Below are 27,092 nucleotides of genomic sequence, written 5' to 3' on the forward strand. Positions count from 1 at the left end.
TAAAAAATCAGTTCTATTAAAAACTATCCCAATAGGAAATTAAATGTCATAACTCATATCATGCAAGTATATTCAAAAAGTAATTGTTGGTGATGCTTTGGGCAGAAAGGATGCCTGGTAGCAGTCAGTCTTGCTACAGCTCTGAAGATGCCTCTGACTGAAGACAGTCCTGGATGACACTATTAGTTATTAGCAGGCCCTGCTGATCCACCTCATTTGCTTTTGCTGCTCACCTTAAATCTGTTTGGCTTTTTGGTTTGACTTGATCTCTGCTCATTATGGTTGATGGAAGAGATGCTGTCTTTCTGCTGTTTGGTTCTGCCCTGCAACCAAAAATCCTCCTTTTCATCTTTTGGATTTGGGGTCTTAGTTGAGGTATTTTTTGAGATCAGCTGTTCCCAGTTGTAAAAACACTACCTTGTTGCCATGACTGCGGATCATAACAACTATCCAAAAGTAGGAGCAACAAACTTTCCTACTGCTGCAAGACCAGCGGAAGTAAATGTCCAAATATGCAATGCCTCAATCAAAAAAATTACTTTTTTTTTTACTTAACACTTTTTAAATCTGGAGTGAATATCACTCTACAAATCTGGATATTCACTATGCATGATGTTAGAAAATTTTGTGATATTTGCAAATATTGTGATGACAATATCAGTTTTATATGTCTCTGTTTTCTTCTTTAGCTTCTTTCTAATTTGTGCTTCTTCTGTGTAACCTTTAGCATTTTTGGCAATGTCATTATGTGTGTCTGGTTTGAGTTTTTGCTGCTGTGAGACTCTTTAAGAATCTGGGCAACTAAAAATTGCATTAGCTCAAAAAGTACAACTTCAGAACTCTGACAAATATATTAGCCAAAATTGCACTCCAAACTGTCCTTTGCAACATACATGTTGCGATAACGATATTTTCAGGGTATGTTGTCCAGCTCTACCAGAAATGTGTTTTCAGTTCAGCAAGTTTGAATATTAAACTATATTGTCTTGATAATCTATTTTCAACTTGCAATAAGGACAAAGTTGGCCACAATCAGAAGTAGTAATGTAGTTTTGTGTTGCACAGCTGTTCTTCAGTGAAAACTAAGTCCCTGATTCAGGAGCTGTTCTGTCTGGCCCTGAATCCAAACAATGATTACAGCACTTTGATTCCTTCTTGTTAGATTATTCAAGTAAACACACACTTGACAGTCTCACACATTCTCACAGAGTATCCGATGTGGAGTTACCCAGGGCAAATAAGCACACATGAAGGATTCTCTTAGAAGAAACATCGCCTCACCATTTCTCTTTTTATTCAAAACTCAAGTAAAAAAAAAAATCACATTTATTCTGAATTTGGTTTTCCTTTTATTTTCCAATTTACATTAATTAGCGGTTTAACAAAACAAAGACAATAAAATTTATTCAAGAGAAAAAAAATGTACATGCCCTCACACACATAGAGACAACCCACCCTGGTTGTTTGTGAGCGACTGTCCTCAGAGTCCCAGGTTAGCCTGTGGGAGCCCACGGGGAGGCCTCCGAGCCAGGGTGGAGTGTGAGTGTGTGCTGTGAGGCTAGTGGGAATCAATAACACGGGTCTGTGGACGGGATGGGGGCGGGAGAGGCTGGAGGGAGCGGCGGGGAACTCGTAGCACCTTCAGCGAAAAGAGCAACCCAAAACAAAGATGGCCGTCGGGACGCAAATGAAAGCTAACCGTTTTGGTCAGCTCAGATCGCAACTCAACATTTTCATTTTGTTTTCTTTTTAAAACCGTGAGGTAGCTTTTAAGAATCTGGGCGACTACATGAGAAATTTGAGAAGTATTTTCCCTTGTAGTTCTATAAAGCCAATCTTTTCTTTTTCTTTTTTGTTTTTTGGGACGAGAGCGGGACCTTCTTCTGACCGGAAGGTAAGGGGTGCAGGACATGAAAACATACAACCAGAATGGCACCTTATTTTCCAAAAAAGTGTTGGTGTGCATATAGACACATGTACACGTTACGTGGAAATATATATATCTATAAAAACCATCTGGTTGTTTATAAACACAGACTTTTACAACATTAGAACCAAATATTTATTATACACAGTAAAGTTTTCTGCTCACGATGGACTGCTCTGGAGTGGCAGGGTACATTTTACTTGCTGAGAATAAAATTTAATAAAGCGAATTTGCACTTGGTCTACATAGATTTAAAATGCCGTATTTATGTGTCGGGAGGGAAACGAGGAGGGAGGCGGCGTAGGACTGGGACAGAGGTTGTGCAGCTGTTCTGTAGTGGAAATCGGGGAGGCTTCTGCTACTTACAAAAGTGAGCCCGTCCCGTCCTATCCCAACTCTGCCCACTTGGATTAGACAATAAATAAGTGACATCGAGTCATGTTTCTGTTCTCCATACTTTGGTTTCTTGGTCCCACTTCTTCCTGGCTCAGACTCATTTCAGTCAACGGCTTGGCATGGGAAACATGACTGGATCTCAGGAAGTGGGGCTGACAGAAAATGCTGCTGTGTTGTACAGATATTGCCGGTGCCCTTCAGTCCTCACATCCAGGAAGTACAGCTAGGAGAGCACTTTGTTGTGAGGAAAAACATTTCTTTCTTTTTTTGTTATTTTCCAGTCTCCTTTATTGTGGAAGTGTGTGGAATGTTTTCATGGTCTGGTTTTTTTTTATTATTTTTTTGGGGTTGGGGGCATTGTGATACTCCAGTTTACAAGAAGCAGACGGCGCCTATATCCACTCCGAATTCTTGATCTGCTCCTCCGATGTCCATTGGAGCAATGTCTACGATTGGCAGACGGGAGGTTTTCTGTGTTTTGTACTCAAAGACAGTCTTGCCCCACCGGCCTGTGTGACTCTGTTCAGTGAGAAACGAGACATTTGCAACTTTAGAATTAAAGTACCATCAGAAATACCATTCACTCAAATTTAGTTGTGCACTCACCTTGCAGCTATCCTCCAACACGCTGTACGTGAAGCGACTGTTGCCCTCTGCGCGGATCTCCACGTCGTTGGAGCCCTGCAGTAGCAACGCCTTCTTCAGGTTTCCTGAGGCCTGATCCATGTAGGCAATGCTGTTCTTGCAGTGATAAGTGAAGTTCTGGGACGCTTCAGTGGACAGAAGCCTCAAGAAGGTCAGCTGGACGTTGGCAGCGCTGGCAGCAGGACCTTCCTGAGCATAGCTGAACTGTGGACCAAAACCAGGTAGCAGGTTAGCATTCTCTTCTGAATCTGCTGGGGGAAGACAACATTGCAGCTTTTGTGTTCCTACATGGAATCCGCCATTCATTGCCTCTCCGAACCAGATGTGTTTGCGGGCCTTGCTCTTGCTGGTCCACCAGTTCTTCTTTGGTACTTTGGCGATGCTTGGGTAGACGCAGGTCTCTCCTGTCTCCATGTTGCAGAAGACCTTGATTGCGTCGGCTGTGCTTCCGAGGTTAGGATCCACCCAATAGTCACCTAAGGAGATGAAAATAAAGTTGTGTGTTTAAGAGGAGGAAAAGCTTGGTGTTTAAATGAAAGATTTGGTTAAATGTTTTCAATGGGAATCCTGCCTTTAGCATTAGCCTGTATCCCAGGCTAGGTGTGGGCACTGGTAAAGTATTCACACCACTTTGACTGGACCACAGTAATTCTTGAGTGTTCTTTGATCTACACAAGTGTTTATTAACCCTGGTTCTCAGGGACCACTGCCCTGCATGTAGGAAGTTAATACAAATGAATGCTACACATTTCTGAGAAAAATACTTATAAACCAGTTATTTACTTTCTAAGTCACAAAATACATGGCAGCTTGTTGTAAAAGATCATGGATTACTAATGCTTTTGGAAAGAATTGTGTATACCGTATTTTCCGCACTATATGGCACACCGGATTATAAGGCGCACCTTCAATGAATGGGCCATTTTAAAACTTTTTTCATATATAAGGCGCACCGCATTATAAGGCGCATAGAATAGACGCTACAGTAGAGACTGGAGTTATGTTATGCATCCACTAAATGGAGCTGCACTAAGGAGAATGTCAACAAAACAGTCCGACTTCTGGTGAGGAGAGCCCGCTTCTTCTTCTATGGGCAAAAATGAAGTCAGCGGCTGCTTACCGTAGTTGCTAGACCTGTTGTGGCTCAATATTGGTCCATATATAAGGCACACCGAATTATAAGGCCCACTGTTGGCTTTTGAGGAAATTGAAGGTTTTTAGGTGCGCCTTATAGTGTGGAAAATACGGTAATAATTTATTTTTGTGCAGGTTTTGTAAAAATATATCAATTTTACTGTTTATCGTCCTAAAATATTTGTTATTCATAAGCAGCAGCAGGTCAGATATTGATGTTTGATCCACTTACCGCTCTTCCACTCAGGGTGGCACAGCTTTAGGTCACTGCAAGAGCGAGCCGGGTTCTTCTGGGTACCGTCAGGGCTGCGCAAGTTCTCAATCTGGGTGTTGAGGGACTTGATTGTGGAATCGACCTCTATGTCATGCTGCCTCAGGGAGCTGGAGGCCTCGTCAGCCCTCATGTACCTGAGAGGATCAGGAGACTTCTCAGTCTGGCCCAGGCCAGCGAAGGCGGAGATGTCAATGCCTGGACCTGGTGGGCCAGGAGGACCAGGGGGGCCGGGGTTCCCAGGAGGACCCTGAAAGACGGCAGAAACAGGAAATGTGACCTTATGGAAAGAGAACAGTACACACAGATATGAGGATTGTAAATGTTGCTTCTACATACAGCAGGACCAGTTTCTCCAGAGCGTCCTCGAGGTCCGGGGGGTCCAATGGGACCAGGCTGTCCATTAGATCCGTCTTTGCCAGCAGGTCCAAGTGGACCAGGGGGTCCCTACAGGACCAAGTGTCAATCAAAGTGAAAGTTAGCTTGGAACTGGCTCATTTCAAAGAGTTAAACTTCATTTAGTGTCTTAGCTCCACCTTGCAGTCTGAATCTGATAAAGAACTTCAAAAGAATAGTTTTTAACTTTAACATGCTTTCCCTAAAATCAGTCAAGATTATTTGTGTGTCGTTATTGTGCACTTCTTAGCTAATCTGTGTTAGACATTAAAATCCATTTTCCAATCTTGGAATGAGTTTTTTTCACAAATCAAGATCATCGCTGCCTGTCATCCACGTTTCTTACACGCAGTAATTATAAAAAGTCTCGGCTACAAATCTTATCGCAGCGATGGGTAATTAAAAAAACGGAGCCTTTCCACTCTTCGTCTTCATCTTTTGATTGGAGACTTACAAAAAGACTGACCTGCTGCGCACTTTACTACCATTGCACATCTGCGGCCCAGAACGGTTTTAATTGATTTTTCCACCCTTATTTTCCGTGTCCTCACCTTAGCGCCACTTGATCCAGCAGGTCCAGCAGGTCCGGCATCTCCAGCAGGACCCTGTCAGAATGAGGACAGCCGCAGTTTAACAAAGGAAGTGAGATTACAGATGAAAATTAGCACTAGAAGGAAAATCTTTTAGATTTCTTACTGGAGGTCCAGGAAGACCCTGCAGACCGGTGAAGCCGCGGTGACCCTTCTGACCTCTCTCTCCAGACTCACCCGCCTCCCCCTTATCTCCACGTGGTCCTTGGGGTCCCTGGAGTAAAGTTTTACCAACTGGTGAAATTTAAATCTATACATGCAGCCTTTTAAAATGAATAAAAGATGATACCAACACTGATATCTCAGTTAGAGTTAGCGATACTTACAGCAATTCCTCTAGCTCCAGCCAGTCCTGGTGGTCCTGCAGGTCCTTGAGCGCCCTAGAAATAATGATTCAAGATACTTCCTCATGTTCATGTTAAATATTATTTTATTCTAGGTTATATTTCTGTGGCATTAACAGTGCAGCCTTACTTACAGCTTCTCCTCTGTCTCCCTGTTTGCCGAGGGGCCCAACCGGCCCGGGAGCCCCAGGGGCGCCTGGAGCTCCGGGAGCGCCTGCAGGACCGGTGTTACCTCGCTCTCCCTAGAGGAGGATACGAGGTTATGATGCAGCTGAATAAAAGTTATGCAACATATTGCACATCTGCTTGATTTAAGTCAAATATAAATTAGCAGGCTAGTTTTAAGGTTGTAAGCAGCGAAAATAAGAACTGAACACAGCAATTGTTTTCACAGCAAATGGATGGATAATGATGTGAAATTCTCACCAGATATCAGTAACAACAAAAATAGAAAAAAAGCCAAAAGAAATTTGTTCATATGTAAAATAAAGTAGGATGTCAGAGGAAATAAGTATTGATAACTTGAACAATATAAGCAGCTAAAAGGTTTAAAAAAGCCAAGATAATCATTGAAACCTGTCAGTTTTAGAACCTCATTATCAAGGTAGCACACAAAGAAAATGCAATTATTGCTGCAAAATATTATCTCGGTATTGGTTACTCACATTTTTTCTAAATTTCTGAATGCTTCATTGAGTATAAGCACTATTAGAACTGTTGCTTGAAAATGGGACTTTCACCATAAACCAGATAATCCTCACAAGAGGTTTCAAACAAAAAAACTGGGATTATTAGGTACAGTTTTTTTTTTTTTCATGAAAACATTAAGTAATCCACTCAACCACCATTATTTCTATGCATCCTCACTCCACAAGACTCCACTTCAGAAGAAAAAGCCTGGTGAAGCTTGAACATTTAGACGGCCCAAAACAAACAATTGAAGACGACAGTCTGGTCAGACCGTTATGAGCTCTGAAAAATGACATCATCTCAATAACTCCTTAATGGTGAAGTTTGCAGAGGTACACTTTATTATTTAAGGGATTCTTTCATCAAATGGTACTGGTTATCACTGAGGGAAAGATGAATGGAAACATTTTTATAAGACTTTTTTTTCCAGCAAGACAATAGTTCCAAACACGAAGGCATGAAGGACTTCTGAATGCTTCAACCAATTATTTATGTTGAATCCAAAATCTATGGAAAGAACCGAACAACAGATTGCATAGAAGAGATCCACTGAAACTTTAAGTTCCGAAGAGTTTGTGAGGAAGACTAGGACAAAATCCCAGTTAGATACGCTGGTGTTTATCTCAACCCTGGTGAGATATGGGTTCCATCTTGCACAGGTCACCAGTCCACCAGTTGTGGATTACATGGGCCTCCACTAATACCTGGTGTGAATTTACTGTCACGTTCACATATTCAATGCTTTCTTTTCCCACTCTACCTGCAGCCAAAGGTCCTCACCTTGACTCCAGCAGCTCCATCTCTACCAGGAGGTCCATCTGATCCAGGTGTGCCCTGGAAAACAACGACATCTTTTTCATGCTACGGAAAATCCCGTAATAATAGGTGGCAGAGCTGCAAGTATAATTGTTTGGTTGTTGTTGTTTAGGTCTGACCTCTCTGCCTGGCTCTCCAGCAGGTCCAGTGAGTCCAGGAGGCCCAACGGGTCCAGGCGGTCCTCGGTCACCAGCACCACCGGATGCTCCCTGTTTACCAGGCTCTCCCTAAACACAGAGGACACACTCATTAAGAAATACAATACAACTCCTTTTAAAAAATAATTTGAATTCCAGTGAATTGTTCAGAAGCATGTTTAAGACCAGTTTTTCAAAGTGGGGGCCACTAGGGGGCGCTGTGGGAGAGAGAAGATTAGAAGAAACATACAAAAAATAAAAATTTAATTGAATCCTATGAATATTTTATTTTTATTTTTTCATTACAGTTTTTGTTTTCTGATCTTCAATCATTTTTATTAATATATAAGCTAAGGTCATTTATTTAAGTGTTCTTTCTGATGATTTTTTTCTTCTGATGATTACTCTGATTGGAAATGTTTCTGACAAGAAAAAGACTAAAGTAAGCGTTCAACAACGCTATGGAGGACTCTATGGCAAAAAAGCATAAAAACTGTAGGAATAAAATAACATCTGATGTGATTAATATGAAATATATTTTTTTTATTTTTATCAAAATTGGGGAATGTGTTGAAAATGTGTATTATCTGGTAATAAAGTGATAATATAGCATCTGATAAAAATTTTCCATCACAGAATTCATGGCCTTGTAAAATCAGAACACATGAGCTTTATGATAAATGAATGTGATAATTATGGAATAGTGCATAAAAATCAATATTTTGTAGCATTTTCTGTGGGTTTCATGCCAGAGGTTGATGTTCTTCCATGTTATGGGAAAGTTTGAGAACCCCAGTTTTAAACTACCAAAGGTTTATTTGTGTAAACTTCATCCACCTTATTTCTGGGAGGCTTACTGGGGAAACGATTATGGGACTTACTTCCGGCGCCCACCGGAAGTAGCAGTATTTAACTGTAATTTGTAGGTTTTTTTTGCTAATCTACATTCAAGATAGACATCTCTCTTTTCGGTTATAATACAATATTTACTTAAACTTGTTCACGGACACACTGTCTGCTAGACAGAGGATCGTAATTGTGAGTTTAATCACGGGGAGCGACGGAATGACCGCGAGTTAGCAGCGCTGCTAGCAGCTCGTTTCTCTGAAGAACTGACAGAAACAAAGACGAGAAAAGCAGAGAAGCTGGTCAGAGATCTATGCCGACAGTGTAAAACACCAGAACTACATAATATTGGCTGGGTGAGATGTGAATTTTATTTTTCGTTTGTATTAAAAAATAAATAAATAAAGTTCATGATCTGAGTCTTTATCATTATGTTTGGGCCAGGAACACATTTTTTATAAGATAAAATAAAATATCTGGCTTCATTTAGTCCAACACAACCAGGATCTTGTGTGTCGCTGCAAATCAGCGGAGAAATGACCGCAGCTGCTAGGCTCCAGCCCGTAATATGGAGAACCTCCCCACTGAACCAGAACCGAACCGAATCACACATTAACCTGTCAAAGAGAGCAACTTGCCACTGGAAAGTGTCTGCCCTTTCGGAGCTCCGGTAACTGTTGTGCTGTTCGTGGCTGTTCTCTACTAATCAGACCAAGTTTAATTTGTTCATGTCTTGAACATGCTCCCAAAACAAAGGCGGTAGTTTTCATCGCCTATCGACAGATAGGAAACAAAAAGAATTTGGCTGAAACTCTAAACCCAGAAACACTTACAGAAGGTCCGGGGAGCCCAGGGAAACCTCTCTCACCGCGCTGACCGGGCAGCCCAACAATACCACGACCTCCAGCCAAACCCTGCGGCCCTGAAGGGCCATCAGCTCCCTACAGAGGAAACGGAGACCACTTTGTCATCAAACGGTCTTGTCGAGCCACATCTGGATAAATCAGTCGGTAAATATGCCACTAAATCAGCTGGTGATTGATACAGACTGTTCTCTCACAGGAGCTCAGTCACAGATAATGCTGGGTTATGATGGGGCCAAAGTCTCTAACTCACAGGCTCTCCCGTCGGTCCTTGCTCTCCCTTCTCTCCTGGAGGTCCAGCTGGTCCACGAAGCCCAGCGTCTCCTGGCCGTCCTGGAGGACCGGCGTCACCGCGAACACCTTTCGGACCGTCCTTACCAGCGGGACCAGCAGGACCGGCAGCACCAGGGTTACCCTGTGATGGACGGGCAGAGAATTTACTAAAGTTACTAAAAATATATTTAAAACTTCTGTTTAATTCTTCTTTGCTAAAGTTAAAATACTCACATTGGGACCAGGAGGTCCAACTCTGCCAGCAGCACCAGGGAAACCTGTTGCTCCCTGTCAGAGAGAAGAAAACTTTGTGGTTAAGAGGCTTTTGTTGCTTTCTTTTTACGTTTTACCTACAGGTACAAAGTCAGAAATATTTTAAAGAAATGACAAGCACATGGTTAAGGTGTGAAACTGGATCAGAAGCCATTTTGCTATTATTAGTATTATCAAAATGACATTTTACTTTAATAAACTTGTCATGAAAACTCAACATTCTGTTTCTCTGTAAACTAGAATATTACATAATCTCAATTAAAATAAATATTTGAACACAGAATATTCAACCCACTGAAAACTTGGTTGGTGAACGAATGACAAGAGGAAGGATGAAATGCCCTAAAATCATGTTTTTGACATTTGAACTGATTTTGGATAAAACACAGTGGACCAACAACAACAGATAACATCTATAAGATCTATAAATCATCACAAAGTAACTTGGATTCTGTTCCTCTCTCCACTCTTCCTCCAGACATTGAGCCGCTGAGCGACAGTACAGTTTCTCAGAGCATGTAAGATAATCTCTCGTTCAGCAGTGGTTGCAGCCGACATCTGTGTCTGACTCCACCACCAGTAAACTCTGTCTGAATGTCCCACAAACTCTTAAACTGGCTGTGTTTCACAATCCTCAGAAGTAGGCTGGTACCCCTGTTGGTTTTTCACAGTTTTAATGCCACACTTTTTCCTTCCACTTAACTTTTCTTGATATTTTTGTAAACGGCGCCCTGTGATCATCTAGCTTCCTTAGCAATGTTCTTTTGTTTGCCTTACCCTACTGACAAACCTGTAAATTATCTTTAGATTACCAAAATCCAAAACCGATAAGATTAGCCAATCAATAAACATCAATACAAACACAGACTGTGCAGGACATTTCCACACTGACACTACTTAAATTTGTTGAATCGTCACTACAGTTATAAATCCTTTTCTTCTGGTGTTTTGATTACGTAATTTTCAGACAACTACCCCGACACAATCAAACCATGTTAGAATTTAAAAGAATAGACATTTTCTTCCTGATTACATCTGAAAACATTGACCGTTTTCTGAATGAATTGAAAAATAAACCAAACAATGGTGGGATCACGTCAAAGTTTAGGAAATTCAGAGCTCTGCATTTGGTGCAGCATTATTAAGGCTGACTTCACTGCTTTTTCTTCTTCTTCTTTTAATAGTTAAAGTGTCCACAGTGAAAAAAGGTTTTTCATGCTGCCAGAGCTAATCGTAGTTCTGCTTCTATAATTAATGAAGGCTGGAATCCATTTATAGACAAATGTACCATCTGTAGACGACATCGCCTGATGTGAGCATCAAAAGCAATGTGAGACATTTAATGTTATGCAACGCTGTCATTTGATTAATGTTATATTTCTGCTAATTCCCTCAGCCGGTACATCTGAACCAGTAAAATAATCCATAAAAACCTCAATATTGTTGGTAATTTGTTAGCCAACTGAGTTGCTAGCATGATTTATTGCTTTAGTTGCTTTCCCAAAATGTTCTAGGACAATCTATATCGAATACACATACTTTATAATCTTCTGACATCTTTGTACAGTTCCTAAAATGCACACATATATATCTGTATTAATTATAATCAGATTATCCTAATGCTTCCTAAGTGGTTTTAAAAGCTGTTCATTTCCATCATTAAATATTGAGTTAAAATATATCTAACTTTTCAGCCTTAACCTTAAATGTTTTATTTTAATTTCAGAATTGTAGCATAAGTTAAAGATGCATTGACATAAACATCTCTAAGTCTGACTGCATCAAGGTTACTTGAAGGAGTTTCCTACAACGTGATCAAGATAGGAGCTGAGTCAGATTACCAATCTGATCAGATGTTATGAAACTAAGACTAAAGTGACAAAATCAGACGATTCAGAGTTATAACATGAAGAGAAGTTACTCACAGGCGCTCCCTGGGCACCGCGTGCTCCCTTAGGTCCAGATACGCCAGTAGGTCCCTAAAAAACAGCAGCAACAATCACTCATGTTGTTGGTGACTGTGAAACAGAAATACCTGTTCTATATTCTGCTGTGTTTACATTCCTGACTTAAAACGGGTACAAGATACAGAGCGTCTTGTTCCAGGACTTTATTTTTGGCCAAATACTCACCACAGGTCCAGGAGCTCCGGAGGGCCCCTGAGGTCCAGAAGCACCAGCTTCTCCCTTCAGTCCGGGCTCACCTAACTCTCCCTTAGCACCTGGCTGACCATCTGCACCCTGAATGTCGTTTAGAGCAGCCCCATTAGCACAATGTCATTGCTACGATTTTAATTAGCCGAAACAATCGTCTTTTATTTACTCACAGGAGGTCCAGCGAAGCCCGCAGGCCCAGGAGGACCAAGCTCACCGCGGTCACCCTGCAGAAATGGAGAACCAATAGGTTGTCGATACCGACTGTTCAAACAGAGAGGAAGACTGACACGAGTCAATCAGGATTTCCCTGCGATTAAATAACAAAGCTTGGTGTTCTCAGTGAGGAAAACACTCATAAAAAGATCAGAAAAAGACAATATACTGTGTATTATTTAACTTTAAGTTATGTTTTTTAGACCAGTGAAGGAAATAAGTATTTGTTCCCCTGGTGAGGTCATAAGTTTCTACCCTTAAAAAGAAACAAACTGCCTCTGTTTTTATTGATATATTTGGATGCAGTGTGGACAGAATAACAAACAAAAATCCAGAAAAGTTAAAAATGTATATGTATATCTTTGAGTGAAATATTTCATCCTGTGTCAAACTCAAGGACCAGGGGCCAAATCTGGCCCACTGTAGCTTTTAATGTGGCCCTCTAGACTCCACATTACATCAGTAAGTCTCTCCGGTTTTTCACAAATCCCCAAAATTCACACAAAATCGACAGATTCCAACATTTTTTTCAGATTTTTACTGCAAATTTCTCTCATAATAACCCAGAAACTTTGGGTTTAAATGAATCTGCCTCAGCCTTACTTGATGTCAAATTATAGTCTGTGATCGATACGGCTGTTAATAAAAAGTCACATCTGACATCATACATCAGTGCGAATATGGTACGAGTTCCTTACAAATATTTCTACATAAGTGCCACAAAATCTGTGATTTTGATACCAAATAAAACACAAAAACAATCAAGAAATCCAGGATGGACTGATCAGTCTGAAAAGATTATCAATATTATTTAATTTTCAGAAACACTTAATGAATGCTGACACAAACAGCTATTTAATGATAGTTTAACTGCACAACCGGCCCTTTAAAAACATTCAGATTTTTGATTTTGCCCAAAATGAAAATGAGTTTGACATCCCTGCTCTACAAAAAAGCAAGAAATACATCTCCCACCGTTTATTAATGTGCCTTTAGATCAATCAATGAATAAATTAATCAATCAATGAATCATTCAATCAATCAGAGTACAGTTGGGATGACAGTCACCAAGAGCGCCATTAGCACTAGCTGCTAGCATAGCATTAAGCTGTAATAAACTGCTATGCTAACGGCTAGCATAGCATTAGGCTGCAACAGACTGAAATCTTCCAACCCTCTGCTATCAATGGCTCACCTAAAGTTTCCCAGTGAACATCAAACTGCTTTACAGGAAGCTTTTAGGGGAGGATACTGTAGTCTACATGAGTTAAACTAAAGGCCCGCGGGCCAAATCCGGCCCGCTGTGACTATTTCTGTGGCCCTGTAGACTTTATGACAGTCCAGATTGAATTTCCTGATAAAATCTATTTTTTATTTGTTTTGCACCAAATTACTTCAATATTAGATGTTATTTAATTTTTAGAAAGACAAATTGAATGCAGAGAAAATTGGAATATTTTAGTTATTAGTTGCTTTTATTAATTGATTCTGCTACCATGATGATGTGGCCTCTGTTGAAAATGAGTTTGACTTCCCCGCTGTAGTCAGATCAGACCAAAATGGAGGACTTTGGTATCGGTTTGACCTTCAGTGTTTGCAGGAAGGGAATATTTAGTAAGAGCTGGAGAAGATCATCCAGATTATCAAACAATGAGGTGAAAACATGGCACTCTGGTACTATTTTGTGAGCATGACCATAACATCTTGGACAATAATCTATTGTTACTGTTTTAATTAAAACAGTAACAATAGGTCATGGATGGGTATTTCAGGATGACATTGACCAACAACACAACAATCAACTGGCAAAAGAGGAACCACATGTTATGTTTCTGTTTATCATGAAAGTACTTACAGGAGCACCACGAACCCCAGGAGCACCAGAAGGACCAGTTGGTCCAGTCTCACCCTAAAACGAGAAGGAAACATGGGTAAAGTCAAAAATAAACACGAACTAAATATGATTTTGATTTCCATTTAAATTCTACTGTGATTCTTACCTTGGCACCGTTGGGTCCAGATGGGCCAGGGGGACCAATGGGACCAGTCAAACCCTACACCAGAGAAGACCATGGGTGAAGATGTAAGAAGAGATGCTAAATCGATCTATAAAGACGGTTTTAAACACTATCGTGAATTTAAGCATAAATTTAGAACTCACTCTACCACCGTCTTTTCCAGGAGCGCCTTCAGGCCCCTTCTGTCCATTATCACCCTGTCAAAAAATACACAGAAACTGAAATTATTCTTTTCTGCATTGTATTAAAAACACATGCTATGCCTTTACTGGTTAAATAATGTGTTGAGTTTAAGTTTGAAACACCATTTTTTTCTGTTTCTTACTCTGTCTCCCTTGGCTCCTGGGATGCCTCCAGCTCCTCTCTCTCCAGGCATACCCTGCAGGCCTGGGGGCCCTTGAGCTCCAAGAGCTCCAGCTGGTCCAATTGCTCCCTGATAAAACAAGGTGAATATGAAATAAACCATACGGTGTAATTATTCTCAAAATAGTTGATCCTGTTCCCCCTCCAGCTTACAATAACTTAGATGTTGCTTTAATTCAGCAATTAAGATGAAAACATTATGCGTACATTTTGTCCATTACAAGCATTCAAGAACAGTCATTAATTACACTATTATTTCCCTAAGCGCTTAATATTGAAGTGCACCATATTTGTTGACACTAAACTTGTCCTTATAGATTTATACTATAAACATGAACAAAAGTTTATGTTTAATTCAATTCTTTGATTAAATAGGATAACTCAGTCATCTTCAGCCACACTTCAACAGTATGAGTCCTTTAGCTTAACTCAAAAAGTTGCAACAAAGCTAAGCTAACTAGCTAAGCTAAAACGTTAGCTTTCTTTAAAATTAGCCTAATTCACCAACACCTCAGATGTTGTGTTGCTCCTGCACTCTTCTTACTGCCTTTACATCAACTAACTGGGCTATGTGACTGACCAGAGATCATTTTTGTGTTCATGATTATTTTGTGAATTTTCAATATTTTTGACTCTAGATTTTTTTTTACACTAGAAGTTACTTAATTTTTGAAGGCAAACTTACTTGAACTGTTGTCTCAGAGTTAATACAACTGACAGTATTCTCATCCAATTAAATGTCAAAGATAAGGTGATTGAACATTTTCATTCATTAGGGGGCAAAAAGTACGTTGACAGTCAGTCTCTTACATGCGTGTGGAGGAATGGACACAAACCTTGCAAACGTTGTGTGATGGGCTGTAGTGTTTGTGTTGTTTTCTGGACTCATAAAGTCTTAGAAGTTGCTTTGTAACCTTTGCAACTAATAGAAATTCTCATTTTTTTAAGACTCAGTCATGATGTGTTGCTTAAGATCTGTATGGGGGAAAAGGACTCTTTATTTGCCATTTATGAGTGAGTTAGCTTGGATTAACTCAAACTGTCGCTACATGGATATGCTAATTTAGCTCTGCCAAAGCTAAATGAATGTTTTTCAACTGATACGACCACAAACAGGTTTTATTTATTATAAATCTGAATTGGTAGACTATATTTTTTGGAGATTTGTAATTATTCACTTATCTTAAGAGAGCTGTTAGTTTGTGAGCTACAGTCAGGATTGTGTTTGCCCCCAGCCCAAATAAAAGAAGAGATCAGAAACACATGACGATTTATGACATTCTGGTCAGAAATAGAAATCTTTTCTGAAATGTTCGCACACACTGAAGCAGCAGCTTAGAAGAAATTTGATTTTAAACAACTTCAGATGTCACCTTTTCATTGCCACAGTTAGTGAATCAGCCAGTATGAGATTTAACTAAACAAATATTTAAGCTCGCGTAGGAATCAGCTGCTGACCTTGGGTCCGTCACTTCCTGGTGTCCCAGGAAGTCCGCGCGGTCCTTGAAGACCCTGAGGCCCAGCGCTACCGCGCTCACCAGGGAAACCACGCTCACCCTTTTAAAGATGGACAATAAGACCAGTTAAACAAAAACTGCTAACTTTAAACAACAAAGTAAACGCCTTCAGGTATGAAAGCAGCTTTTCTCTGACAATCCTGACGATTAGAAACTCGTCACTCACTCTGGGTCCAACAGCGCCAGGAGCTCCACCCTCTCCAGGAACACCCTGTGAATTACAAACATAAACTTTTCAGATTTCATGATTTATCTACACCATTATAACAGCATCCTCACCCTATACAGAGGAAATAAAATATTTATTTTTGTTACTGTAGGATTAATAAAGGACTATTCTATTCTATTCTGTTCTTTTTGCTGGTATAGACGACCAATATCATAAGATTTGATTGAAAATATACTGCTCAAAAAAATAAAGGGAACATTTCACTTTAATTTTGTGTGTGGCTCCAAATCCAGGCATCCATTGGTTAATAAATTTGATTTCCATTGATGATTTTTGTGTGATTTTGTTGTCAGCACATTCAACTTTGTACAGAACAAAGTATTCAATGAGAATATTTCATTCATTCAGATCTAGGATGTGTTATTTGAGTGTTCCCTTTTTTGAGCAGTGGTATGTGATTTCAATGTTTTATGATTATCATTTTGGATCAGTGATGGAAAATATCTGCAATTTCTACAAAATATTATGTTTAGTATCATCAAGGATAGATGTCTTTATGATTCAAAAAAAGTAGAAAGTAATTACAATCAGGTAAAGCTTAGTTTGTCATCTATATTTTAAGCTTTTTTGCCAGCGTTTCTGATAAACGCTGGCAAAACTGAAAAAAGATAAACCAACAGATGCAAAACAAATCAGTCTGTAATTATTATATGTAATTATTATATCTCACCTGATCTCCAGGTTTTCCACCCTCTCCTGGGGAACCAGTTGGACCAGGCAGACCCTGTCCGAAAGAAGAGAAGAATTGAGTGAAATTATATTACACAGAGAAAAATTAAGCTTTTATATGGTAATTTTTTGCAGTAGATGTAGTGATGAAGCAGGCTTATGGAAATATGAACCCACCTGGAAGCCAGGAGGTCCAGGCTGTCCTTGCTCTCCTCTCTCTCCAGCAGGCCCCTAAATTTATATATTCAAAGATAATAATCAGTCAATCTGAATGTCAGAGTCCATGTTAAAATGATGTTAAAATACTGAAACACTCACAGCAGGTCCAGGAGGTCCAGAAGGACCAGTCTCACCATCTTTTCCAGGTAGTCCCTGTTCAGAGAGATTAATTTTATTATTTATAATTTTGGGTAAAAAGGGTAACGTAGTTTAGGTTACTACTCACTCTCAGACCAGGTCGACCAACGAGTCCCTTCTCTCCTGGTTTTCCAGGTTCACCCTGGTAAAGAGAAAATTACTTTAATTACATGGTACACAAACGTGGAAGAGTTTCACCATCTGTACTTATTTAAATCTTTGTGTGTGCTGTAATCAGATCTTAACATTTGCTCCTTTTGGTCCGGGGAATCCCATGACTCCTGGCTGTCCGCGTGCGCCCAGGGGACCAGGTGGACCGGGACGCCCGTCCTCACCTGGAGCGCCCTGTTGACGGCAACAGGAAACAGGTCAGATGAACAGCAACTCCAACATCACATTGCACATTACAATATGGCTGTAAAACTTACCGCTATATGCGCATATCATATCGGTAAATACTGATAATTATTGATTAATTTTTTGTTTTAAACACCTGAAATGTTACCAAACTAGTGGCGTGAACTTTTCTGTTTTATCCACAGTTTTCATTCCTCGCCGTTTTTTATTTTTAAGCCGTTATGAGGCAAAACCTGAATCTGCTGCTGCACCAGTTACTCAGCAGCTTGTTGCTAGGCAACCAAAGTTGGGGGTGGAACTTGAAACTGCTTGCTACCCAACAGATTGTTGCTCGGCAACCAGAAGTGAGTGAGTGAGTGAGTGAGTGAGTAGATTCCACCAGCATTACTAAGCTAGCTGTGAGAGGTAGAACGGCTAAAGCCTTTCCTCTGCCTACATTTCCCAGAATGCTGTGTGGTACTGGATAGGAGGTCAGTGAATATACTACATGTTGAATAGAATGTATTGATATGTCGATCACATGTCAATTGCGATATTTGTTGTTATTGATTTATTGTCCAGCTCAAACATTATTCCATTGTCTGAATACAAGTGGACTGTTGCAGGAATATTACATTATTATTGTTTGGTGAAGGTTATTTTAAAATCATTATTCTGATTTAAAGTCGCATTAAGATTCTTTGTCAGCAAACCTGCTGTGGTTATTGTACTTTGTGAAATTTAAAACAAAAAGGCTTTGATTTTTATGTTGGGTTTTTAGTATTTGCTCATTCTCAAATAGATTGTATCTCAGGGAGTATCTTTGAAAATGCTTTAAATATTTTACTCACAGAAGCTCCAACTTTGCCCTGCGGCCCAGTATCTCCAGGACGACCAGTAAGACCCTAAGAGAAGTACATTAATGTTCAAGACTGTAAGAAACTAGTTAAACATTGAACCAAATGAAACTATTATTAAAGTTAACTGGTTAGGTAATGTTTAACAATGTAAAACTCACTCTGGCTCCTGGGAGGCCAGCCTCGCCTGTACGTCCGGGGTCTCCAGTGGCACCTTTAGGCCCAGCAGCACCAGGGACGCCACGGTCACCAGGGGCTCCCTGAAGGCGGAGCAATCAGTTTAACACCAGTCAGCTTTACTGCAGTCATCATGCAGAGGAAATACCAAGGTTTGACAGTCAAAGAGGCTAAATTCATTCTGATTGAAATTTGTTTAGGTAGGACCAACCTTAGCACCAGCAAGACCATCCTGACCTGGGAAACCACGGTTACCAGGAGCTCCCTGCAAGGAATCACAAATTAGATTAGCTTGTGTGCATCTTGGTATATTGGTATTAAAATGATCTAGTAATCTATTCATAGTAACATCCTCTTATTGGCTTCTTACTCTTTCTCCTGGAGGTCCGTTTGGTCCAGCAGTTCCCGGCTCTCCCCTCGCACCCCGCTTCCCTTCTTCTCCAGCAGGGCCAGGAGCCCCTTGAGGCCCAGCCGGGCCCTAAAGTACCAGGATGTTTAGTTCACCCTTCATCAACTCACATCACCTGGAATCTCTTGACGGTCTAAATGGAGCAACTTACCAGCTCTCCTTTTGGTCCAGATTCACCCTTCAGTCCTGGAAGACCCGGATCTCCCTAAATAGAAAAAACAAACAGAAACAAAAAATTAAACCACAGAAAATATCCCTTTGGTTTCTGGTCTTCTGTAGGCGCCTTACAGATTGTCCTTTGGGCCCAAGAGGTCCAGTTGCTCCCTGAGGTCCAGGTGGGCCTCGGGGGCCGGGGAAGCCAGGTGCGCCAGCAATTCCAGGAGCCCCCTTTAGTAAGATATCAAAATGTAAAAAATATTATTGAAACCGATTACTAGGGAGTAATTACTAAATATCTGAGTAAGAAAATGGACTTACAGCAGAACCTTTAGCCCCAGGAATACCATCAGTGCCGGGGTTACCCTGCAGACACCAACAAGAAGCAATAAATTATAACATATCAACAACTGATGACTACTGATGGGGTGTTGAAAAAAGGAACCATGAAATGATAGAGTCCTGACAAACTAACCCCCGCCCCAGCTGGTCCAGGTGATCCTGGCGTGCCGGCCTCTCCGCGGGGTCCCTGTGCTCCTTCAGCTCCACGGGCGCCTGTAGGACCCGCTTCACCCTGACAGGAAACAACAGATTTGTGACTTTTATTGGAAAAACTAACTCACTCTTCACTCCTTTTTTTAACGTAATGCAAAATTTGCTCCACCCACTGACACTATTGGACACAAAACCTGCTGTGTTCTTCACAAAACAGCATTTTATAACAATTAAATTGGTTCATAAATGGTAAATACTGGTCATCAAGACAAACCTTGGAGCCTGGGGATCCTGGGAAACCTGGAGCTCCAGCAGGACCAACTGGGCCCTACAGAGTCACAAAAATCTTTACGTTAGATTTCATATTTCGACTTTCTTGTTGTTGTAATTAAGATAACATAGTGGATGATTCAGATACGAGACGATACGCACCGGGGGACCAGCTGGACCAGGCAAGCCATCGTTTCCACGGGCTCCCTGAAGAGAGCAAAGTTGGGAGAGTCATTGTCGAATATCAAAATTAAGGGTTTCTTCTTAGAAATGATTAAAAAATGTCAGATTTTTGCCCAGTTTAAATAAGAGTGAGTTACTCACTGCAGCTCCAGAAGCTCCAGGACGTCCCCTCTCACCAGGTAGACCCCGAGGGCCCTAAAGCAGAAGAGACGAGACAAGTGACCAGGACATTTTATTTAAAACTCTTACTTCTCACATAACTACAATTTAAATCTGTGATTTATAAAGGCTCACCATAGGCCCATTACTGCCGCTTTCTCCAGCAGCACCAGTCTCACCCTGAAAATATGGATGAAAAAAGTTTAAAAGAGGCAAAAACAAAAAAAAGAAAAATGAAAGTATTTTCTTTTTGATTGATTATACCTTGGCTCCAGCAGCACCAGTCTCTCCCTTTGCTCCATCCAGACCTGGGTGACCCTACAGGGAAGCAGGCCGTGACAGCATCAGGAGCTAAACCTGGCCGAACCGACCCATTTCTACCACTCAGTGAAGGTTTTTAATTCTCACTCTGTGTCCTTTGATTCCAGGAAGTCCAGGTGTCCCAGGGAATCCACGAGCTCCCTAAAAAATAAGAATAATTTTATCCATGAATTTCTTCTTCTTTGTTAGTGATGAATTTAGTTTTGGGACAAATGAAACATTCATTTAGGAATGATATTCACTCACCTGAGGCCCTGCAGGTCCGCGCTCACCGGGTTTGCCAGGTTTTCCAGGATCACCCTAACAAAGCAGAAATAAGTTAATTATTTTCTAAAATAAATGCAGCTGCACAAGAAAAAGCTGTAACATTCAGTATTTCCCCAAAGTGGGAGGTTGTTGTGTGATTAACGATCTCTGTACTGGTACTGTTCAGAAAGAAACACTGCCCTCTGCTGGTAGAGAGGGTTTATTCACAAGGTCTGTCTAAATTTCTACATCACTTTAGGTCATTTAGGTCAGAAACGGGACTGTGATAGTTATAATTTTTGTTTGCATTTTAAATAAGAGCAAGGTTTAACTTTGTAAGCATTTAATTTGGCTACATAACTCATAGGCCTAACCTGATTTTGTGAGAGAAGTTCAGTGAACAACATATTTCAGGTATAGAGGACATGTTGAGACTTACGTCACTTCCTGGTTTTCCAGATGGCCCGGGTGGCCCACGAGGTCCAATCGGTCCCTGTCATAAAACAAATGAAGACTTAAGATGACTTACTGTCATGTTGTATGTGTGTCACATAATGAAATTAACATTATTTCATAATTTTGTGACATAACTCTGGCTTATAAATCCCAATAAGCAAGAAAAGATATTCTTAGATTGAGAATAAAAACACTTTTGAGATGGATTTTATTTCATAAACACATTAAAGCTATAATGTCTTTATGAAAATTGTTTATCTTCATCCTCAAATCACTGAAATCAGTTTTTCCGGCATCCAGATTATATTTTGGGAGCAATGTGAGCTTACAGCTGGACCGGGCTCTCCAGTCTCTCCAGGTGCTCCTTGGAAACCCTGAGGCCCCTGTTGGTGTAAACACAAAACAAACAGCATATGTGTTTACCAACCACATATATGGCATTTAATGTTAAAAAGAATAAAGTAGATTAAAGTATGAATAAACTTACAGGAGCTCCGCTAGGTCCAGGGGGGCCACGGGGACCCATGGGGCCCTGTGTGGACACACAACACACAAACGCTGTGAAGCCACAATCAAAGCTACATTGCATTTTATGAAAATATTTTGACATCTAATTTAAATGCTAATTCAACTTATGATAATTCAAGGCATAAAATAAAGTATTTTATATGATGGAGAAAATTTAAATAAATACTCTCCAGGTTAAAAAGCCTTTTGTAAAAATCCAGTTATGTGGAGTTTTTCATTTTAAGCTTGATATGGCTATCAGTGTGTATTTATGCACAATTCATGTACAAATGTATTTCTAAAATTATATCTTCACCTTCCTAAACTAATGGCCTCAGTTATATTTAGTCAAAAGGGATTTTGGCAACAACAACAAAAATATGTGATTAAAGAAAAAAGAAAAAAAAACTGGCAAAAGAGGACTTAGTCCATTAATTTAATCTTTAACCTTTAATCCATTAAAGGAAGGTGAAGATGTTGAACACAGACTCCCTGCGGTGGAGATAAATTAACTGCCCACCAGGTGGCAGTGCTGCCTCCATCTTTGAAGAGCTTCAATTGGTTTTTACTGCGTTTTTCTTTTTATATGTAGATCAAATTAAAACTGCATGACGGTTCCTGCTTACCATTGGTCCTTGCATCACACCCATTGAAGCAGTTCCAGCCTTTTCATCAAAGCCTTGAGACATCTGAGCAGCAAAGTTCTGCAAAAGCACAGAAAACACAAAGATGGAAAACAATGTATTTAACTTCACTGGTCTGTCTATTATAATGACCTTAGATGTGCTTGATAAAACCTTCACGTAAACTATTGTTTTATCTGCTGTGTTCTTCCTTTTTGCTGTTTTAGAGTTTGTGCTGCTGTGTCAAGCCAACTACATTCCTGAAAACACTTTAAGAAATCTCCATGCTTTGTTTTTCCTGCATACTGGCCTCACTATAAATGAGAGATGATGAAGAATAAACACGGCTAAGAATCACTTATTTACTCGTTTGCTCTCTGTTCCTTCTGTGACGTTTCTCAGTGTAGCACTAAAGTTTGTCTGTTGTCCAAATTGTGCGACGGAGAGGCGGCGTTGTGTTATCTGAGCTGAAATCTGACATGAGGCGCTTCGTTTCCTCATACTTACCCCTCCCAGCCCTGGTGGGCCGGGTGGTCCAGGTGGTCCGGGGTTTCCAGGTGTGCCGGGTTCGCCATCTCTTCCTCTTGGTCCAGGATTTCCCTGAGGAAAAATAAATATGTTTTTCATCAAGTTTCTGTTGACTAACCAAGGCTTTTGGTAAACTTCATTGGAGGAGCTTACGAGGAATCGTTTCTATAATATCTCATTTCTTTCTTTACACTGCGATTTTGGTTACAACCCAAATAGCTTCAGTTCAATTAGTTTAAGATTATGTATTAATTTCAATCACGTGTCAGTATTCAACAGCCCATTTATGGCCAGGTTAAAAGTCAAATAAATCTTAAAGCTGCCAGTCTGCTGCAGTCAGAATAACTTTGTTTTGTGGTCAAATTAAATAAATCTTTGTTTGTTTACCTTGTCACCCTTTGCGCCAGCTTCTCCACGCATCCCCTGCTCACCTGAGGGGCCCTGCAAAACAACCAAGAGCATGTTTAATATTTCTAAATCTCCAATTCAAAGAAAAATGAATCATCTTGTACTGCATGGTCATTATGATGTGAAAAGAAGGATAAGTAATTACCATGGGGCCTGGTGGTCCTCTAGGTCCTACGACCTGGACAAACATACAAACATCTTTTGTCAGGTTTCAGTGAATGTTTTCCTTCTGTCAGATCCAGAGACATTTCTCTGCACCACAGAGCATTCCAGCTTAGCAGGAGGTGGACAAACCCAGACCCAAAACATAATCTGACAATGATTTTATTTGACAAGATCATTTTCCCCCCTCTACACCATCACCTTCTTTGACCTCTAATTGGGCTGAATTTTGTCACCTGACGTGAACTTGAAGAAAAGCTGCCGGGAAGAACTAAAAGGATTTTGCAGGGTTCATTATGCTGCTGGAATGCTGGGCTTTTCCTTATTTTATACGGCAGGAGACATTACAGAGGAGGAATCAGCATTTAAAGAAAGCAAGGAGCACTAGATGTTAAAAGGTGTTCACAAATTCAAGAGAATGTCTTAAAACTCTTTAAATAAATTTGTTAAATAAGAGTAACTGCAATGGCAAAATCATGTAATGTTTAAAATGAGGAGCTTCACTTACATCTGCAATCTCTCCTGGTTCTCCCTTCTGGCCCTGATGGACAAAAAGCACAAAGTTCTCACACACAATAAAAAAATAAAAAAAGCAATCCTGAGGCCGGTCGTAACTTTTTCTACTCAAATGTCGGTATTTTAGTTTTGCTCGCTGTCTCACCTTGGCACCAAACGCCTCTGCAGGTGGATTGATGACAGAAAAGGAAGAAAAACACCATTAAAAGTGACATCTTGAAGCAAAAACATTTCAGACACAGGATTTATTTGGAATCCAGCCTATGACTCCCGAGAAATGGAGACCTGCATGCTGCAGAGATCAAATACCGCTCACCAAACCCATTCTAGATCGTATCAAAGAGGCGAAGGAAGCAGCAGAAGCAGGAGTGAGCGAAAAGCACAGCGTTAATTCTAACTATTAATGCAAACTGTAAGCATAAGTAATGTTTAATTGATACTAAATAAAGTGTTTACAACTGCAAATGCATGTTTTGTGTACCTGTGCATTTGGCATTGCTAACATTTTGAAAATTGAGCAAAACCCAAATGTGTTTCTTGCTTTTACAAAGTTTACACAACCGGTTGCGAACATGTTACTAAATATATTTTGAGGCAAGTTCTGAATGCAGTTTCAACTTAAACAACTTAAAGCATGTTTGGCTACATATCAGTCGATTTTCAGTGGTGCCAAAGCATTTATAAGGAAACAATCTATCATGAGATTTCTAAACTCCATGTATAATTTGGTTTTGAACAGAGCTTTGGAAATGCTTTGATGGAGTAAAATGAGTAATTATTGCTTCAGATCAATGATTTTTGCTTTGTGGAAAACTGAGCAGTAGAGGGAATTCAGGTGGAGACAACAGGCAGCACATCCTCCAATCTAAATCACACTATTTAAAGGACGTGATTAAATCAGTGTTGCTCATCTTGTCTCCATAAATCACATGCAGAGATTGACTTTGGAATAGGGAGCAAAACATGGAGCAGCCGGAGCTAAAGTGACAAAAAAATATAAATAAATCTGTAATCAGTGACTTCCTCTGACCTCATCAGAAAACGGCTCCAAAGTGTGCTCCCGATTCAAAAGTCTCAGCTTGGGATGGCTTTAAATGCAAGCAAGGAGAGTAATTTATTTATAGGTGTGTGAATAAATAAATTACAACCAATGGGGGCAGTGGCATCAGCGGGGCAGATGGGGCAGCATTCTCCAGATGGGATGATGGGGTTGGCACACTCTTTGATCTCCTCGCAGATTATCTCATCGCACAGAACCGCTCCGCTGTCGCACACACAGATGCGGCACGGCTCTGGCTTCCACACATCCTTATCATTATACAGCCGGGCGTCCTGGATGCAGCCGCCTGCCTCCTCTGTGGTGGCCAGCAGAGGGCGGATGTCAGGGGAGGGACAGCAGCGAAAAGTTACACACGGAGAGGAGAAGAGATGTACACGGTGGGATGAGTTGGTAGAGAAAGATCATGTTGGATTAGGAGAAGAAAGTGAGGATGAAGGGTCAAAGGGGGAAAGTGAGGAAGTGGGAGGGGTTAATGAGCACAAAGGAGGGGCATAAAGAAGTCATTTTGCATCAAAACAATACACAACATAAAAATCTCAGCACTTTTACAAGACATTCATAACCAAACATGATTCGTTCATTTGCATAAATACAGAGGAAGAACGTTTTTAAATGATGATTCTCCAGCTAGCTGAGAGTCACAAATAGAAATATGCAACACGTTCTCGCCTCAGGAGAAATTTTACAGCTGCAAAACACAGAATGTCAACACAAACTACAGCAAACGGTTGTGTCTGCAGAGTGAGCTGAGGTATTTCACAGAGCAGGCTGAGTGTATTTAACCTGCTCCGCTGCCTGTATGAATGAACCTCTCTTATGGGGATACTGGGCCCAATTGACAGGCTGGTGCTGTGAATAAACAGAGGCTCCTTCTACATTTCTCCGTCTGGGTATCGTTGCCGTGTAAAGCGCCAGTGTAAACACACACGGTAAAGTAAGAATAGGTGATTTGTTTTATGCATGCGCCACAGGAATGAGTGTATAATATACAACATTTTAACGACATGCCAAGAAAACCCAGAACTGAGCAACAGACACACTTTTAAATAAATGCAGTGACACAGCAAGGAAACACAGTACACCTCTAATTTGCTAGAATATCCCGTATTATTGCCTTTAACCCCTTGTTGCAAACACCGTTCTTCAGTTTCTGCAACACTTTAAGCCTTGACGTCTGAGGTCAAGCTGTGTCTGACTTCATCTCTTCATGTTTGCAGCTCTATTTAATGTTACAAAAGCATTTAAATACTTTTTATAGAGTCTCAGAGCATCACGCACAGCAGGAAGGTGTGACAGATGAGAACAAATCAGTTTCTCCATCTGACACAGATGAAGCTTGACACCTTTATCTAAACAGATGAACAGCCTGTCTTAGCAATAACCTAACAAAACACCAATACAAAATTAAAATTCTCCTCAGTTCATAAAGTAAAAATTCTGCGAAAAGAAGTACTTTTCTTTTTTCTTTTTTTTAACGTGACTTACGGTCATCTTCTTGCTGACATCTGACCACGGATAGTAAAACAACTTGAGATGCTACAAGTAGCAGAACAGTCCTTGAGTCCACAAAGCTGAACATGTCTAAATATTAGACATGCAGGAGCTCGGGTGAGAAGTGAGAGGGAAGGCGGAGACCGGGCTTTTCAGTCAGGTGGTGTGTTAGGTAGGGGTTCCCAGAGACTTATGGCACCATGCAGGCAAACCTTCCAGAAAGTAAGTGGAATCCAAAGCGGGGCCCCAGCTGGCACTCTGCACCCAGCTCGTCAGGGCAAGCACCGCGGTTTTATGTCCACCGTGCCTTGTATGGATCTTCGTATATTCCAAAATGCCAGTCCTTCCCCCAGACCCCCCGTCAGGCCGTAACCTGAACCTCCTTTCCCTCCCCTCTTAATCTGGGAGCAGCTAAGCTCTCAGGGTTTTTTTATTTTTTAAACCAAATCCCTCCTTCATGACTTGACCTGCTGGCCAATAGATGCACCTCCACTTTCAGATTAAGAAGACAATCAACCATCAGCATCAGAAAACGGATTCGGATGCATACAGCTTGGACATCTGAGATTTGATGAAACTCCTATTGTGGATTTTTTTTTTTTTTTATCA

The 27,092-nt window shown here is 40.6% G+C and overlaps 1 protein-coding gene across 2 annotated transcripts; it reads right to left on the minus strand.

Moving 5' to 3' along the window:
* Positions 1–1,827: 1,827 nt before the first annotated feature.
* On the minus strand, positions 1,828–26,786 carry LOC103139951 (collagen alpha-1(II) chain-like). Of its 2 annotated transcripts, XM_016672924.1 has the most exons (54): positions 26,478–26,786; positions 25,081–25,287; positions 24,078–24,094; positions 23,925–23,957; positions 23,400–23,432; positions 23,234–23,287; positions 22,826–22,918; positions 22,322–22,399; positions 21,676–21,720; positions 21,518–21,571; positions 21,172–21,225; positions 20,733–20,786; positions 20,574–20,627; positions 20,430–20,483; positions 20,301–20,345; positions 20,148–20,201; positions 19,986–20,030; positions 19,828–19,881; positions 19,534–19,632; positions 19,380–19,424; positions 19,191–19,289; positions 19,054–19,107; positions 18,864–18,971; positions 18,705–18,758; positions 18,478–18,576; positions 18,311–18,364; positions 17,370–17,468; positions 17,212–17,265; positions 17,085–17,138; positions 16,944–16,997; positions 16,768–16,821; positions 16,035–16,079; positions 15,810–15,908; positions 14,314–14,421; positions 14,132–14,185; positions 13,971–14,024; positions 13,826–13,879; positions 11,928–11,981; positions 11,734–11,841; positions 11,527–11,580; positions 9,563–9,616; positions 9,309–9,470; positions 9,026–9,133; positions 7,329–7,436; positions 7,174–7,227; positions 5,838–5,945; positions 5,686–5,739; positions 5,466–5,573; positions 5,321–5,374; positions 4,713–4,820; positions 4,335–4,623; positions 3,257–3,444; positions 2,930–3,172; positions 1,828–2,842 (listed from the first exon to the last, which is right to left on the minus strand). In XM_016672924.1, exons 1-54 carry the CDS (start codon positions 26,569–26,571, stop codon positions 2,696–2,698), a joined length of 4,464 nt encoding a protein of 1,487 aa, XP_016528410.1. In that variant the 5' UTR covers positions 26,572–26,786; the 3' UTR covers positions 1,828–2,695. The 2 variants fall into 2 exon arrangements, with proteins under 2 accessions (XP_016528410.1, XP_007554896.1); XM_007554834.2 differs by lacking the exon at positions 25,081–25,287.
* Positions 26,787–27,092: the final 306 nt, after the last annotated feature.

Source organism: Poecilia formosa, unplaced genomic scaffold (genome assembly GCF_000485575.1).
Source record: "Poecilia formosa unplaced genomic scaffold, Poecilia_formosa-5.1.2 Scaffold67, whole genome shotgun sequence".
Taxonomy (NCBI): Eukaryota; Metazoa; Chordata; class Actinopteri; order Cyprinodontiformes; family Poeciliidae; genus Poecilia; species Poecilia formosa.

Coding starts and splice junctions, on each gene's coding strand:
- LOC103139951 (XM_016672924.1), bottom strand. CDS start 26,571: ATGTTCAGCTTTGTGGACTCAAGGACTGTTCTGCTACTTGTAGCATCT. Junction 14,025..14,131: donor CTGGAAAAGACGGTGGTAGA/GTGAGTTCTAAA, acceptor TCTCTGGTGTAG/GGTTTGACTGGTCCCATTGG. Junction 7,437..9,025: donor CTGGGCTCCCCGGACCTTCT/GTAAGTGTTTCT, acceptor CTCTGTGTTTAG/GGAGAGCCTGGTAAACAGGG.